This window comes from Amphiura filiformis, chromosome 9 (assembly GCF_039555335.1).
Source record: "Amphiura filiformis chromosome 9, Afil_fr2py, whole genome shotgun sequence".
Taxonomy (NCBI): Eukaryota; Metazoa; Echinodermata; class Ophiuroidea; order Amphilepidida; family Amphiuridae; genus Amphiura; species Amphiura filiformis.
Window position 1 is genome coordinate 1,762,785 of NC_092636.1, and position 15,878 is coordinate 1,778,662.

The 15,878-nt window shown below is 36.9% G+C and overlaps 1 protein-coding gene across 1 annotated transcript in view; it reads left to right on the forward strand.

The window, feature by feature from the left end:
- LOC140160504 (ubiquitin-like protein 3) overlaps positions 1–8,240 on the forward strand; it is a 39,147-nt gene extending 30,907 nt beyond the window's left edge. The window contains exon 5 of the mRNA XM_072183737.1: positions 1,132–8,240. Coding sequence (XP_072039838.1) covers positions 1,132–1,184 — 53 coding nt within the window. The 3' untranslated portion in view covers positions 1,185–8,240. The remainder of the gene's footprint in view (positions 1–1,131) is intronic.
- The last annotated feature ends 7,638 nt before the right edge of the window (positions 8,241–15,878 follow it).

Here is a 15,878-nt window from a genome sequence, read left to right on the forward strand (position 1 = left end):
TGGGAGGAGGCTATTGTGGTCCATAGTGTATGTAATTTGTGGGTGTATACATGAAGGTGAGATCAAGTTGAAATGGCAATCCTCATTTGCATGGTTTATTGCTATATAATCAGGTCAATATGGTACACGGACAAAGGTTCTGTTTATTCTATATCTGGTCTCGGTATTTAGTTAGCTTGAAATTCCCCTGGACAAGGAACTCACTGCTAATTTGTCCCGTTGTAACACGTACGAAACTCGGGGAGCTGATCCTGGATGCGATGGTTATTTGTGGAATGTCTAGGGTGTGCGCTCTTGAAGCAGCAAAAGTGCCTGATTTGTTGTTAAATGGTTTATGGAATGATTTGGGCCATAGTGGTCAGCGACAACCTGTAAAGTGTGCTGAGGCTTGTGGATTCACGTCTAGACGTTGTGCCTGTGCGTAGCGCCTGTGCGTAGCGCCTGTGCGTAGCGCCTGTGCGTAGCGCCTGTGCGTAGCGCACTATAAATCTCTGCTTTTTTTTTTTTTAATTTACTGAAAAATGTACACATTATTTTTTACTGTCAGAGGATGTAGTGGGCTATTCCAGTTTCAATCCATACGCCTCCTGTGACAGACATTGCCTTATTCTTCCGCACAAGGGGTGTAGATTTCACCCATTTTGGTAACCCCATTTTGAAATTCACGCATGGAAGATAACGGTCAGTGGCATCAACATATTTATTTTGTGATGCTGGTTAGTGCAAAAGGTGACAGGCTCAAGAAAATATTCAATTGAAATTTGTTTTGGGAACAAAAATGTGACTTCCGGATGTTACTGTGTCTTCTCTTGTGCCAGGATCGTGTGACAATGTTCTAAAACGTATGTGTCAAAACAAACACAGGTCAAAAGTTTAACTTGGACACAAATCAGAATCAACCCCCCAGATTCTGGTGTTGATTCTTACACAAAATTTGCTGAGAAGTTCAGACTTCCGGGCATCAGTCGCCAGTCTAGAAAAACCTTATTTGGGACAGTATATCCTGGTTTGTTTCCATTTTCTGTGTGGGTTTTAATAGACACATAAATCTGTGAAGCCATACAGCCATTGTTTATATCTCAGTACTAATTGTGTTTTTTTTCTATATTTCTTCCATTTTTCTCTATGCAGGACAAAGAAATCGAGGCAAGACAGAAGAGAGCAATTGCTGCGTCGTGCTGTAAAACCTGGCAGGGTGCAGAATTCTTTTTAGTAGTCAACAGCAGATCTATATCAACTCATTCATTCCCACAGTGCCTCTTATGTACCCACACCAACCCCCTGAAAGAATCAAAATCAACAGGTTTTATTTATGACATCGTGCTATTATTATAGAAGTAATTTTTTTTTTTCTGCGGTAAGAGTGGGTGGATACGAAGCATTCCCAGTTGAGTCAAGAGAAAATTTAAAGTGTGAAACATTACATCTGCATGCAGGTGGTATTGGAAGCATGGTATTGAGGGTATTAACTATTGTTTGATTCAAGAGTAGAATGGACATGCAATCACAGGTCCCATATATTTTTTTTGTTCGTAAAAGGTCGTGACACACGCTTCCTGCTTGATGTGGTTGTGTGTCCATTTAGTTTGTTAATTAATAGAGAGTAAGTGTATGCTGCCAGGTATCAAATCCAGAAAAGGAATGTGTTAATGAGCAAGCAATGATTGCATAATGTGTATAAAGGTTGATGGGACGTTCTTGGTCAAGTACGTCCATGATTAGATGGATGACTCATTTATAAATATTTCTGGATGTGATAACTGGCGAGATGGCATTTACACTGGTTAATCCAATTTCCCTAGGTCTAATATTCACCAGCAGAGCTAAACTTGCAATGTTGCGTCTGATGTCAGGGCAATGGCGCCCCGTGATTGGTTGTCGACATGTGCAGCGCAGTACCTCATATCTGGTCGTCCGGACGTCCGGTCAGAAGCAACATTCCAAGTTTGTATCTGCCGGGGACTATAATCATTTTCCCATTTCTGTTTTGTATAATCAAAAAGTCTTATAATTCCAGTGACTTGGGTCATCATTAATTTCAATTGAATTGGAAAGATTTGTCACCCATTCAGGCCAGATTAAGGTCATGTTATCCATGGAAGGTATATGGATTTCAACTGGAATAGCCCTATTCACCCATTGCACGATTCAGCCATATGCGAGGAGAGCCTCGATCTGGCAGCATGCATGAATGGGAATTGAACCAGTCATATAACATAGCCAGTTCGAGGCTCTTCCCGCATATGGCGGAACCGTGCAATAGGCGAATAGCTAGCGTGGAAAATAAACAGTCCCATTTGTAGAAAGTATTGCAAATACTCCCGATTTAATTTAAATATATCAAATACGAATATCAAATCAATGTTAACACTTATGCCCAGGGTAAATTCTGTTTGATTTTGCACATGAATGTGGTGTATGGTATTTGAGACTTTGTCATGACTTAAAGCACATCCATAAATACTGGTGGGGCGCTTGAAGTTAGGGACATGTTCTTGAATAGTCATTTTGAGTCAGAATTGAGTCTTTTTAACGTTTCAAGATGTATACAACACCATGATGAGAGTGTCTTGAGACTTAAACTGAAGTTATACTATCAGCTACAAAGGTGTCATTCCTTCATGTGAGCTACAGTCAGTCTACTCTGAAGTATAAAGTACCGACATGGACGCACAAATTGTGCACACCTGCAGTACTGCATACCTGCAGTAGAGACGCAGCACTACGCACTGTTAACGTGCTGTATACGGGCGTTGTCACTTTGTACTTCAGAGTGGACAAACTGTACTGGCTTAAATTTGCAATTCAAATGCAGTGTTAGACAGCACATGTGATAAGTATTATGACTTAAGTTTGTTTGGCATATATAAGGCGCAAAAACTCATAACACTGTGTATTAATGGCATGCACGCAGTTGGGCGCAATGCTTATATGCTAGTTGTGCGTCGCGTAATGCGTGACTGGCGTATGCTTATGTGAATTTATGCGAGCGTGAGTTGGGACTTTATTGATGTGCGCAGTAACAATAGCTGAATAATTTCCACCTTATATAAACCGAACAAACTTTAGGCTATACTATTTTTCACTGTGGTGAGGTCAGTAATGCCATTGCCTGTTTCATTGGGTACAGCTTCAAATCGCGAGTGTTTGCTCAAAGTGCTGGTATACACATACGTGCATATAAAGGTGCCACATAGATACGCATGCAACACAACTGCATCAGTGTGTTGTCACTGATTTACAGAGAAGAAAAAAGTATAACTTGGTGATTTTGGACTTTGTGTCAAATCTTACAGACTCATTTTCTAACCACCTGTATTTGGGCTATTCTAAACTAATTGGCGCCCCCTCGTAAAGAAGAAATTAACTTTTAAGGAAAATACAAAGATTGGAAAGAGTAATTGAAAAATAGGTGGAATAGAGGCCTTCAGCGTGACGTCATATGCTGCCATCTTGTGGGTACATGCTGTGACGGTTGTTCGATCTCCATGCGTGAGCAGCAAAATCACCTCATTGATGCGCGATAACAGCTGCGTGGCAAGCTGCGCCCTCCGCGTAGTGTCCGACGCATGAACACACAGATCATTTGTACCCACAAGATGGCGAAAGGCTGACGGCCTCTATTAACAGGGATTGAATAGCAGATGGAATGGCGCATTGAAATGTGGATTATTAGGTCTTCTTTGGTGGGGTTTGCCAATAATTATGGAATAGTCCACTAATATGCTTTGTATCAAACGTATTATGAAAGGAATACACACTCCATGACATGTTACACGTCCATGTTTTATTTTTGTAAATCATGAGATGGAATGTATATTTCTCGGTTTCAAAAATACTGTGTGGTGGAAAGAGAATGCCAAATAAGAGTGGTAGTAAAAAATATCTGTCAATTGGAGCTCTATTATCCATTCCGTGGTTAAAGAAACATGCAGTTAGATTCTTTTATGTAAGAGAGAGAGAGAGAGTGACGGCCATTTTTTTCGGTGCAAATTCTTCTGCTATATTATATCAATGAATTAATATTGGATGTGTGTTGTTTCCCATTAATATTTACCTATGTAGAAACAGTGGGTATTCCAGGGTACATAGATAAATACTATTACGTAATTGTACAACAACAGTTGGAATATGCCATTATCGTGAATATGGTTGACCAACAAATGTTGTCTCAAAGTCATAAGGCGTATACTTTGAATAGCTTGAGACAGGCATAAGTTGTGGCTAATAGGCATCTCTTAAAGCCAGGCTATTATAGTCCTACATCATTGCAGGTAATTTTCTGTATTTTCAGTTTTCCGCAGTGACTTGGGTTCTTGGTCTTGATTCTCGGCTCAAGTAGTTAGCTTTTTCGGTATATTGGACTATTGGTGTTTTGTGCTGCAGAATGCATAAATTTTAACTGCTGCAGAATATGTGGTGGCATATAATCTAGTGGTACGCTTGTATCCTCTACATGAGCGACATGCAAACATGGAGAGTCTGAGCTCTCCTTGTATAAATCTCTTTGGTCATGGCAGAAGGTTGAATGTAGGTATTGAAACCACATCACATGCAGATGGTTTGTCAAGTGTTACAACTTTGGATTAAGTTAAAACTATTTTAGAATCACTTGTCATTCAACTGAAAACCTAGGTGATGGTTAAATGTATCTGTGTCTAGTGTCATGGGTAACAAACATGTGGTTTGGCCACTATAAAAGGCTAGAATGTGGTGTATGCTTGGTGTAAGATATTCATGAGTTAAACTAGTGTAAAGACTCCATTGTGAAATTAAGCAGCTTACGGAATAAAGCTGTATAATCCTTCAATAGAAGATTTGTGCTAGGCTAATTCCATGCAGTCTTACACAAAGGATAAACCCAGAATGTGAGAAGCACAATGCAATTCAACAATAAGAAAAATCTGAAATTATTAATATTTTCCTTCACATCAGTCAGTCTGTGTTCTATGATGTTTCTTGCAGGTGCTTAACCAATTGCATACCAAAAATTAATGAGCAGTCGGTCATGACTAAAAGATGACTAAAAGAATCCTGATGGTTGTGACCATAGTACTTCAAATAGACTGATTGCTTGTTATAAGAACATAATGATAGCAAGTTTCTGCTGTGACAAGTTTTGGAGATAGTAGGAGCCTAGTGAGGTACAACCGAAAAGACTGGTTTGTGCGTTGTTTATAGAGGGCAAAATAGTGTACCTCCGGATTATATCGCTATGCGCCTGGCAAACTTTGATTCAAAGTACATGGTTGCTTTTATTCTGCATGTAACGCATTTCGCAAAAAAAGGGCGCTAAGCGCTGCATAAGCAAACATTTGTAACGCTAAAGCTTAAAGATGCCAATCATCCTTCTATTTCTGTCTTTAGCCTATTAAGCATGAGGAGGTACTGTTTGCCCTCAATGAGCGACAAACCAATATGGGTGATTTACCATAGTGTTACACACAGCAATTTTGAGTTGGCACTCTTTGGTTCTAATCTCTGTGGATGATCCACATGTTTTGGGTTTTACACATGTAGCAGCCACTTCTTACATTTTAGGGTTCATAGAAAATTGAAATTAAGTGGTGTCAAAATGATACAACACATCGGCACTAACCATCTATGTATTGAAATTAAGCGTTAGTTTTCACAGTGTGATTATTAAAGAGCTTGACCTGCCCCAGTGTTGTGTGTTCTAATACCAGTTGTATGGGAATTGTATGGAAACTCTTGTTCTCTATTTCCCCATCAGGGAATGGTACTCTAATGAATTAAGTATATACATTGTTGCTATGTTCAAGTGCTCATCATGGATTAAAAGAGAAAATAAACGAGAAGTCTCTGCCCAATGCTCTCCATTCGCTTCAGAATCCCATGAGTGCAGTAATATTAATTTCTTTGTGTCAACCATTATGGCTGAATACCACTCTCCACTCTCTTTGAAAACAAAGCATTTGCCTGGTCTTGTGTGAATTGAAACCAAAAAATTAGACCCAAAATTGGTTTGTCACACCTGGAGACAAAATAGTGTACTTCCGGTATTTATCAATAAATTGTCTAGTTTCGAACGATAATTTGCGTCCAAGCTGTGGCATTGCAAAGGTTTGTGTGCATAGCACTTAGCACATGTTATCGGCACAACACAAAACTTCAAATCAAAGCTTACTTTGGGCATGGAAAAATAATCCGAAGTACATTATTTTGCCCTCCATGAGTGACATACAAAAACGTGGCAGAGTGGGCTCTCTTTAGGTCTAATATCTTTAATTGAAATCATTACACAACCAGTGTGTTTGATTAACACAGCTTGTGGGCAATGAAAAATGGATGTTTACTGTAATTCAGTCGCTGTTTTTCGTCATCCATGGCCATGGGAGTCTGAACACAAGAATAGCACTTTAAATATTTGACTATGGCTAAAAATGAAACAAGTTTGATTCCTGCAGGCTGTGGTTTTTGGAGCAATTATACTGCATTTGGTATTCTTATTTGAACATTAGTAATATATCATTAAAATCGAGCTTTAGTTTTGCACACACTTGTAATTTTCGTATAAAGAAACCCAATTTATAATTGACTCGCCCATCAATATATGCAATTTGAGGGGTATTTTAGGATGAATCCTGACTTGTTCACATTTTGGTCTTTATGCCACTAGAGGACACAAGCTTGTTTTGCCTAAAAACAAGCTAAGTACATAATTTTGGGCTATTCCAGTTGAATTCCATACACCCCAAATGGAAGGCATGACCTTAATCTCCACGCATGGTGTAGATTTCAAACGGAGTTGCCCATTCAGGTAACCCCCATTTGAAATTTACACTCATGCACTCAATATGGGAAAGATTAAGGTCATGTCTTCCATAGGGTGTGTGTGGATTGGTGTTTTGTTTTTGCATCTCGTAGTCTTACTGTTGTTTTCAAATTTAGAAATGAGTGATATTTTTTTAATTGTGTCTGTTTTTATTTCTTCAGTAATAATATTTATTTTGTAATTTTTGCATTTAGAAGTTACGGCTTGAAGTCATTAGTTTGTTGGTGGTGGGGTTTTAGATAAATTTATTAAATAAATAGCCTAGATCCCTTGGTTATTTTCTTTTAAAGTTTTATTATTTTATTTTTTGTTTATGAAAAAAGTTGCACCAACACGCTGGTTGTGTTGATGGGTTATACAGCACAAGCACAGTCGTACGTCATCTTCTATATGTACTCTATATCCATTACGTTAAGATGCAAACAAATAAAAAAAAAATCCAAATAGAATTGTAGTTAATGCTGTAAATGTTAAGAAACAAACTGATGCAATATATTTAAGCTTTTCACACTTAATTAAGAATATCCTCATCAGTGTATCTTTGTAACTTAATTGTGCTTTATCACTATATGTCCAAGATGCGGTGTAAGATATACATGAGTTAGACTAGCGTAAAGACTCAATTGAAGAATTACGCAGGGATATGTATAATCCTTCAATAGAAGATTTCTGTGCTAGGCTAATTCTATGTAGTTTTACACGAAGGATAAACAGTAGATGACCCATCAAAAACTTAAGATTAATCTGTATATCTGTAACATAACTTTTTTTTTTTAATGGCCATGTGGATGTATCCAATATCCATCCTGTTCAAATCCCAACTGCATCCACCCTGTGACCCCTTGTCTTTGTCACTAAAGTCTTCCTACTATCAAATCTGAAGAATGTGGAATGATTGAAGAGGGTATAGTTAGTGCCCAAGGTTCTAAAGCTACAAAATTGTATCTCTTAGATTTGTGGGAATGAAATATTAAGAATTTGTAATTCAAAGAGGAATTTGGGGTGATTCTCATGTGCTTATTGAAGTGTGCATTTCATTGATAGAACTTGAAGTTGACATTATGCTGTCGGTAATTATCTGAAGAAAACAAAAAGTGGTCACAAGACTATGTGGGGGAGGGGCGTGTGTCACTTTTGCGTCTTTTTGTGCTACAAAGAGTGAAGCTCTATTTAAGTTTGAATTCATCTTGTGTAGAAGAATTGTTAAAAATGTGTTATGACAATGACCACGTAAGGGACTTAATTTGGAAGTATGGTTTTTTTTCGCATTCATGATACAAACGATTCATACAATTGCAGATTTCTGAATTTTAGGAATCAGTTGTTAGTTGTAACAAGGTTCTGTAGAATTTAGTAAAAAAAAGCAACATCAAAAATGTAAGGCATTTGGCATGGAGTTAGCTCTAACTTGATTTACAATAGGTATAAAAAACAACAACCAAGATATCATCAAAATTTCTATTGTCTTGATTATGTGTGTCCTTGAGGCCTTGTCATCCCTGCTCTTGACATGATTTTAATGTTGATCACTTGTGTAACTGCATGTTTATACTTGGCACTCTGTATCGTTACGCATAACTGGCCAAGTAACAATCCGATTCACCAACAATTAACTAGCATGCTTCTACTGGAGCCTAAAAATAATGGTTGCGGTGTCTACCGGGAGTAATGAAATTACTGTGTATGTGTACCAAAAGTACTGAAAAACCTTCTGGAACCAGTCAGGTGCCACAACAGTTTGGTGAACTTCCGGTTCACAAACCAACCTTTACTCTGCTGTGTTTCTACTGTGGAAAATACTCGGTGTCGCATTGCATGATCTATCTCATGAGGTGGTTCAACAGTTGCTGAGTGGCCACACCGCATAACTCTGAACCAATCTGTTTCTACTGAACACATTAACAGGTATTACTCTGAACTAAACGGCATCACCCGCTAAACCTTTCCCCAGTAGAAACACAGTTAGAAAGACCATCAACAAGGCCTTAAATATGAAGTTTCTTAATTAGAGGCATTTGGAAATGAGTGGCAAGCATGTATATCTAAGTTTTGATTTGTTTGTAACATACACACACACACACACACAAGTACGCACTGTGCAGATGTATTTGTAGTGTGGGTTGACACAGTGGGCCCTATATTGTATAGTGCCAGTTTTATTGTTGAACCACCAGTCCTTTTTTTCTCCATTGCATATACAATGTAGTGTGTGGTAGTTTTTCCAAGACATGACTCTATTTTGTCAAAACTACCGGGTGGAATTACGATTATGTAATCATAATTTATCTGTGTCGGATAGCATTGTTGTGTTAAACAATACCCATCATTTTGGCTATCTTGTACAGTGGAACTTTGTTATTGCAAAATTGTCAGAGCCACAGAATTTAGTATTTGCTAACAAAATTGACTGTTATCAGGTCTTTATAATGTACGAAATATATGCTAAGGAAGCATTTTGTGTAGACCAAGTTTCCACTGTATTTTGACACCTGTGACGGCTACGGAGTAATCATAACTGTATACGATAGTGTATTTGTGTGTTTATATGACGTCACATGTGGTACAAAATGATTGCCATAATTGTTTTATCATGGTTTGGATTTTGCTTGTATCCAGGATTATATTGGGCTATTCCAGTTGAAGCCCATATACCCCCTATGGAAAACATGACCTTAATCTCCCACACAGGGAGTGTGAATTTCAAATGGAGTTACCTAATCAGACAACCCCAGGATCATATCTTCCATTTGGGGGTGTATGGATTTCAACTGGAACAGTCCATTGATATAAAATCGAATGGATTGAAAATAATGCACAACATTTATCAGGGACCACCTTTTGAGGAGAGCGAGGGCAATTGCTATCTACTGCTCTCCTTAAATCTGATATAGGAGAGTGATTTTTAGCTCTCCTTAGTTGACCATTTTCTCCTTACATTCTGTTGGAAATGCTCTAAACAGCTCTCCTTGCAGGCTCCAGAAGAGCTATTGAATGCTCTCCTGCAAATTCCAAAAGACAGTCCCTGATTTATAGGTTGAGCTATGAGCTGTTAAATATTGGGTAAAACTAAGGCGGTTAAATCATATGTGATACATTGCTCCATTGACCCTAATGCTTAATAGGCCAAACAGTTTCAGGGTACTTATGTGGATAGTGCATAATACAACAATGCTTGTACATAGTGTTGTCACTGTGCAGTGCTCTCTAAACAGTGGCATAGTGCACACCTAACATACTACACACACTTTTTTTCCGTAGAAAGCAGTCATTGCCATGTTATATTAATGTTTTGATTCAACTAAAAATCAAAACGAGACTTTAATTTGCTGCTGTAACCAGCAAACTGTTTTCTCTGCTTTTCACATGCAGTGTGGAAAATAACATTTTTTAAAAAAAAAAAAAAGAAAATGTTGTTTAAAAATATATGTCAAAAGTGACACCTCTCTTTATTTTAAAACAATAAGAGGAGTGTTGTCAAACAAACATTTTATATAGTGTGTGACATGATTAAAAAAGGAAGAGATGAAATTTTGTAATATCAAAATACTGATGAATATGTAGTCATAATATATGCTCATAATGTGATGATAGTATTTATGTAAGTATATATTCTTAATTCTTGTGTACGGTAAAACACACTATTCTGGCTTCTTTATAATCACAAGTTTTCAACAAATTTCCTGTGATGTAAGTGTCACCCACCATAAGCATCAGAATTTCCTACTTTTTGTTGTCTGTTATACCTGTTTTGAATAATTATTCAGGTTAAATTTACTGACATGAATATACTGTTTAATGCTTGTGATCCTTTTTACTGCGGGTTATAATTACTTTTCGGTACTTCCTCAGTATTTTCTTATTCTTTCTCATAGTTCAATGACCCCCATTAAAAACCAAAGCTCGAATATTGACCTCAAGTTATGGAACATGAGTTTTTGTACCCAGCTCATCTAAAGGTCATTATTTGGGTGTAGGAACATATTGTGGTTAAGGAACTGTGTCCTAGAGATTGTCTTGTTTGAGATCCTAGCATCTGAAAGTGGGTAGACAAGAACAGAGAAGTCAAATATCAAACTCGTACAGCAAATCTGTAGCAATTACTGCTTAAGATTTGAAATCAAAGGATGTCATCATCAGCAGTAAATTTGTGATGGTAGCTTATACCTTTAAGACCTTAAAGTAGGGAAGTATTCAAGTTAGTTGTGGGAGAGACTTACGGATGCACACCCCTGGCTCTGAGCTTCAGGCTTTAAAGCAGTCTGCTGCCCTCACACAGGCAAAAATTGCACACTACAGTGTAGGACATAGCAAGAAGGCATGCAGCAAAAATGGCTGTCACTTGCTACTTATGTATGTCTTCTCAATTTAGCTCGGTTGTTGACATCTTAATCATTGCCTCCATTCAGTGCTGAGTCATTGAATGTGTTGATGTAAACGAATCAAGTTAATGTCAGGGATGTTAAACGGGAGATACATCTTTAATGTGATTTGGTATTTTTCGACATCAATATAAAAAAAAAAAGACTTATTTTTAGATATTGATGCAAGAAATGTTGCATACTTTGGTCATTTTTATCAGTGGCATGTCTTATAGGTCTGATTGTCTGATAAATTTGCATATATACGCTTGTTTTATGTTATCACTTTCTTTTGACCCAAAATGTAAAGAAATAGACAAGAATATATGGTCGGAATACAATGTGTCTTAACATGTCTTGATTGAATTGTTCATTTGAGAAGGCCTATCAAAAATGTACAAAAATGATTTGACTCAAAATTTTAGTATTGATCATCGAGAACATTTACCGATGCTAGGTTTGCGGATTTCTAGCCTGAATATGTCAATTGACTTCTTTCTAAACGCTGTGGGAAGTCTTGTGAGTAAATGATACCTGTTGCCTCTACTAGTTCTAGTAATGAAAGAATAGATCTAATATTTATCCAACACTGGTGTCTACATTATGCTTTGACTACTTAACTGTACAAGCCATACATCATTCTTATGTTTTAGTGGGCTACATTATAGTGGCTAACAACATGGGGTGGGATGGGGCTGGTGGGAGGGGATGGGGTTAGGGGTGGGTGGTAATGATTTAATGGGTATTCATTCACCTTTTATTATATGTGAAACTGAAAGATTATTTATAACTTTGAATTTTTGAACTCATGTTGAATAATGAGGAAATAATATATGTGCATGTGTGTGTTCAGACAAGAGAGGGAGAAAAGGAGCAAGCGATTTTTATGCAGTGTTATATGCCGAGTATGCACGACTTGGTAAAGTAGGTCACAATTTATTTTTCTGCAGAGCATATTGATAATGCTTTAATAATGTTTTGAGTTGGGAACGAAAACAATAGTCGTATAATACTGTCATGCGCCACATATGTATATAATGATGATTTTTTGTTTTTTATTTTCCCCGACAACTTGAAACACTGAAATTCATAGCTCTTTGCAAGATGAAAATATATAGAGAATTTTAGGAGAGAGGAGAACATGTGCCATAATTTGTGATGCATATACATCCATTTGTTATTGTAGTCAACTCTGCAACTATTTATACATGGGTTCAAAAGATGTGAATATTGTAATGGAGTTTTTCCATGGTGGAACAATTCATAAGTCATATTAATGTAGTAACAGAGAGTCGCAAGTGTCTCAATATGGTATGTGAGTGATTTTCTTCAAGGCACATGCATTTGGGAAATTTGTGCGTTCAAAACAGGAGCATAGTCCCATTGCAGGACCTGTTGACAAACAAAAAGATAATCTTTCGTAGTATTGGCATCAGATAAGTGTGAATTGGTTACAAAATTGCTTACAATTGTAACACTGTACATAACAATATTTGAGGAAGATTTTTGAAGATTGATGCTGAAGAGTGTATTCAAATAAGCATTGGCATGGCTAATGCTTTGAACAGTAAAGTTTGCTTAGGAACTAATAAAGAGAGATTTGTGTCCAAACTAAAGAAGTTTGATGACTTGATGCAATCATCACTGTATGAAGTCCTCAATCATCACTGTATGATAAACTTTGATGACTTCATAGTGTGGTGATTGCAGGACATTTTATAACTGAATTCTCACCCTGAGAGCCTTGTGATTACTCACATGATTACAGAAGGTTGTATCCTGTGTGTGAGATGCATTGTATAAAATTGAAACTATCCAATATTTGATTGACATAATGTGACTCTGAGAATGTAAATTATGTGCACATGATAGTCTTGTGGTTTCACTGACAAATGTGTAAGAGGTAGTAGTATCGCATTTGTTATGTATCTATAAGCTGTACTGGCTTTGGCGCACAATTTCAAGGTTGCATGTTCAAATCCCTATGGTGCCATTACACTTGAGAAGGGCTTTAACCTCTATTTTATGTCAGCACACTGGTGTACCAGCATATAGTGCTGTTATGTGAAGATACTCACTGCAGGGGAAACCCGAGGGAGGAGCGGCAAATACCCCAAATTAACTTCTACAGGGAGTCTAGCCCAAACGCAAATGTAAAAGAAATGAGAGATGGTTACGGCTGTCACCATTTTTATGTGTTCATTGATGTGGTGGTTATGAAAAAGATAAAATTAACTGGAACTCTTACAAGAGACCATAATATGTCTCAGCTTGAGCAAAAACTATTAATTAATGTCCATTGAAAAGTGATACTATTGAATCCCTAACAATAGCCATTCATTAAGTTGACATTCATCATGCTTAAATTGGCTGCATGTTTGGTTCTTCTCATTGTCAAAAATCCGCTCAAACATCATTGCAACCAACTTTCTGAAGGAGAAATGTAGCAAGACTACACATGCCCACAGTCTCACACTGGTGTATTATTAGAGGGGGAGGGGAGGGGGCTTTTCTGCTTTGTTTGATGTAAGTGTCTGCCTGACCAAGAGAATATCATGAGCATCTCCATAGTAACCGGGCAATTATGAGCAGCAACTCATTAAGGCATGAATCCCTGTAAATGCACTTTTATAAAAGGTTTAGGAAACAGGATATAAAATAACAATGCTTCAAAAGCAATGTGTTTTCTTAGCATTTTATGTCGAACATTTTTCAAAGAAAATTGTTGTAAAGGAAGTTCACTTCCTGAGATTTTCAGTGAAAATTGAGCGAGTCAAAAGATGCAAGATATATCACTCAAGATTAAAATGTATATTGGTTGTGGGCTTAATTTGTATTCAAACCCACCATTGGGAAATGCTAATATGTTTGGCGCATAGGTTTATAGTAATTTGTAGGCCCAAGTGTCCTGATGGAGAATAATGTATTGTAGAGGACTAGAAGCCCAATTATACCAACATGTTGACTGGAGCACTAAAAGATTAAGTGCTTTTCATATAAATCACTTGTTCACTGGCCTATGAACATCAAAATGTGTACAAGGGCATTGGATATTTCAGAAATGTAGTACCGTTTCTTATCAAAATCTGATCGCAGTACTGTGTGATCGGACATTTTGAGAAATGTCTGATATGCTTAGCCTATTACAGTTATCTTAGTCTAGTGTACAAGGGACTGATTTGAAAAAGCAAGCAACATTTATGTGTTCCAAGCAGGTGTAATGTATCAAATATGTAGCAGTGTATTAAGATCTAACAGACAAGTGGATGTATTTGCTGATCATACAAAGGGTTTTTATGGGTTATAATTGTAATACATGATCAGGTGTACAGGTGGTTCACCTATTTGTGTATTAATGCATTTCTTTAGTGTTGAGCAACTCATCAGTAAATGCATCAATATCAGAGTGGGAATTTATATTTGTTGTTACAAACTCTACAATTCGGACATATTGCAGAGTAAGGGAGAGAGAGAGTGAGTGTGAGAGAGTTGATAAAATATTCAGATAATGTGAATTGTAAAAAAATGATGAAGATGATAATAATAATAATATACTCAAAATGGACTTGCTTTTATCTACTCCCTACTTATGTAAATGGACACTTCAATTGCCAACTAACGATGTTTTGTTTCTTTTGTAAATGCAGAATAGTCTTACTTTTCAAAGGCATGTCCATTTTGAGTGATTTAAAAGCAGCAAAGTAGTAAAAACTTGTTAATGTCTACCCCCACTTTATCCACTCATCACAAAGTGATACTAATAGTGTTGTAAAAGAATTGCGAGGAAAAACAGAGCGGGTGCTGAAAACAAACCTTGTCGTATACCACAGTGTTCCAACAATTAGCAAGTTTTTACGATATAGATTGTTAGACTCCTTCCCAAGTCTAGCCATGTTCCCTTTATAGGGGACAACCAAGTGCTTGGATAGGAGTCTAGGATGGCTGCCCTTATTTTTGCCCCAGTTATGTTCTGGGGCTATAATATTACTGTACAGTTGTCTTTGAAATTTGGAATAGTATATTGTATATGTTGTAGATAATGATTCATTATTCATGTATTTCCCCCCCTCTTGTTGTAATGGAATATTCCAGTTTACTGTGGCACCTACAATCATATTCTTAACCCCAGATCATATCAAGAAAAGAATATAATTATAATACTATTTTGTTGTACTGCGTAGTATTTAAAATTCCACAGTTTCATGGAAATGCATTATATATGTGACACCGTTTGATACTGGACAAATGATAAAGGGAAATATTGGTTTAATGTATGCGATAATTTGAGAAAGATAACTAGGGTTTTCTACCACAAATATTGCCCCATTTTAATTGATTAAGTGCACATTCTTCTCCAAGTAAGTATAACAAAAATTTGTTTTGAGTTTATTATGTAGCATTTTATTTAAGATTTGTTTTTACCTGTAATAAAACAACAAAGAAACTTGATGTCCTTTGAAAAGGAATTGATAAATAATATAATATAGCATATGCAATATTTGGTGAAAAAGTGTTTTTATTTTATGACTGTGACCCATCTGGGTTAATGTTATTTCATTTAGATCAGTTTACATTGTATAGACCACTTGACATCTGACGTCATTGTTCGGCCAGTAAATGCGTGACGCATCATAGTTTGCTCAGGGCACATGCATTTTAAAAAGCCCACCACATTTCATATAGTACAAGAAAGCCATTGAACAGTGTAGCGGCTCGTACAAGCA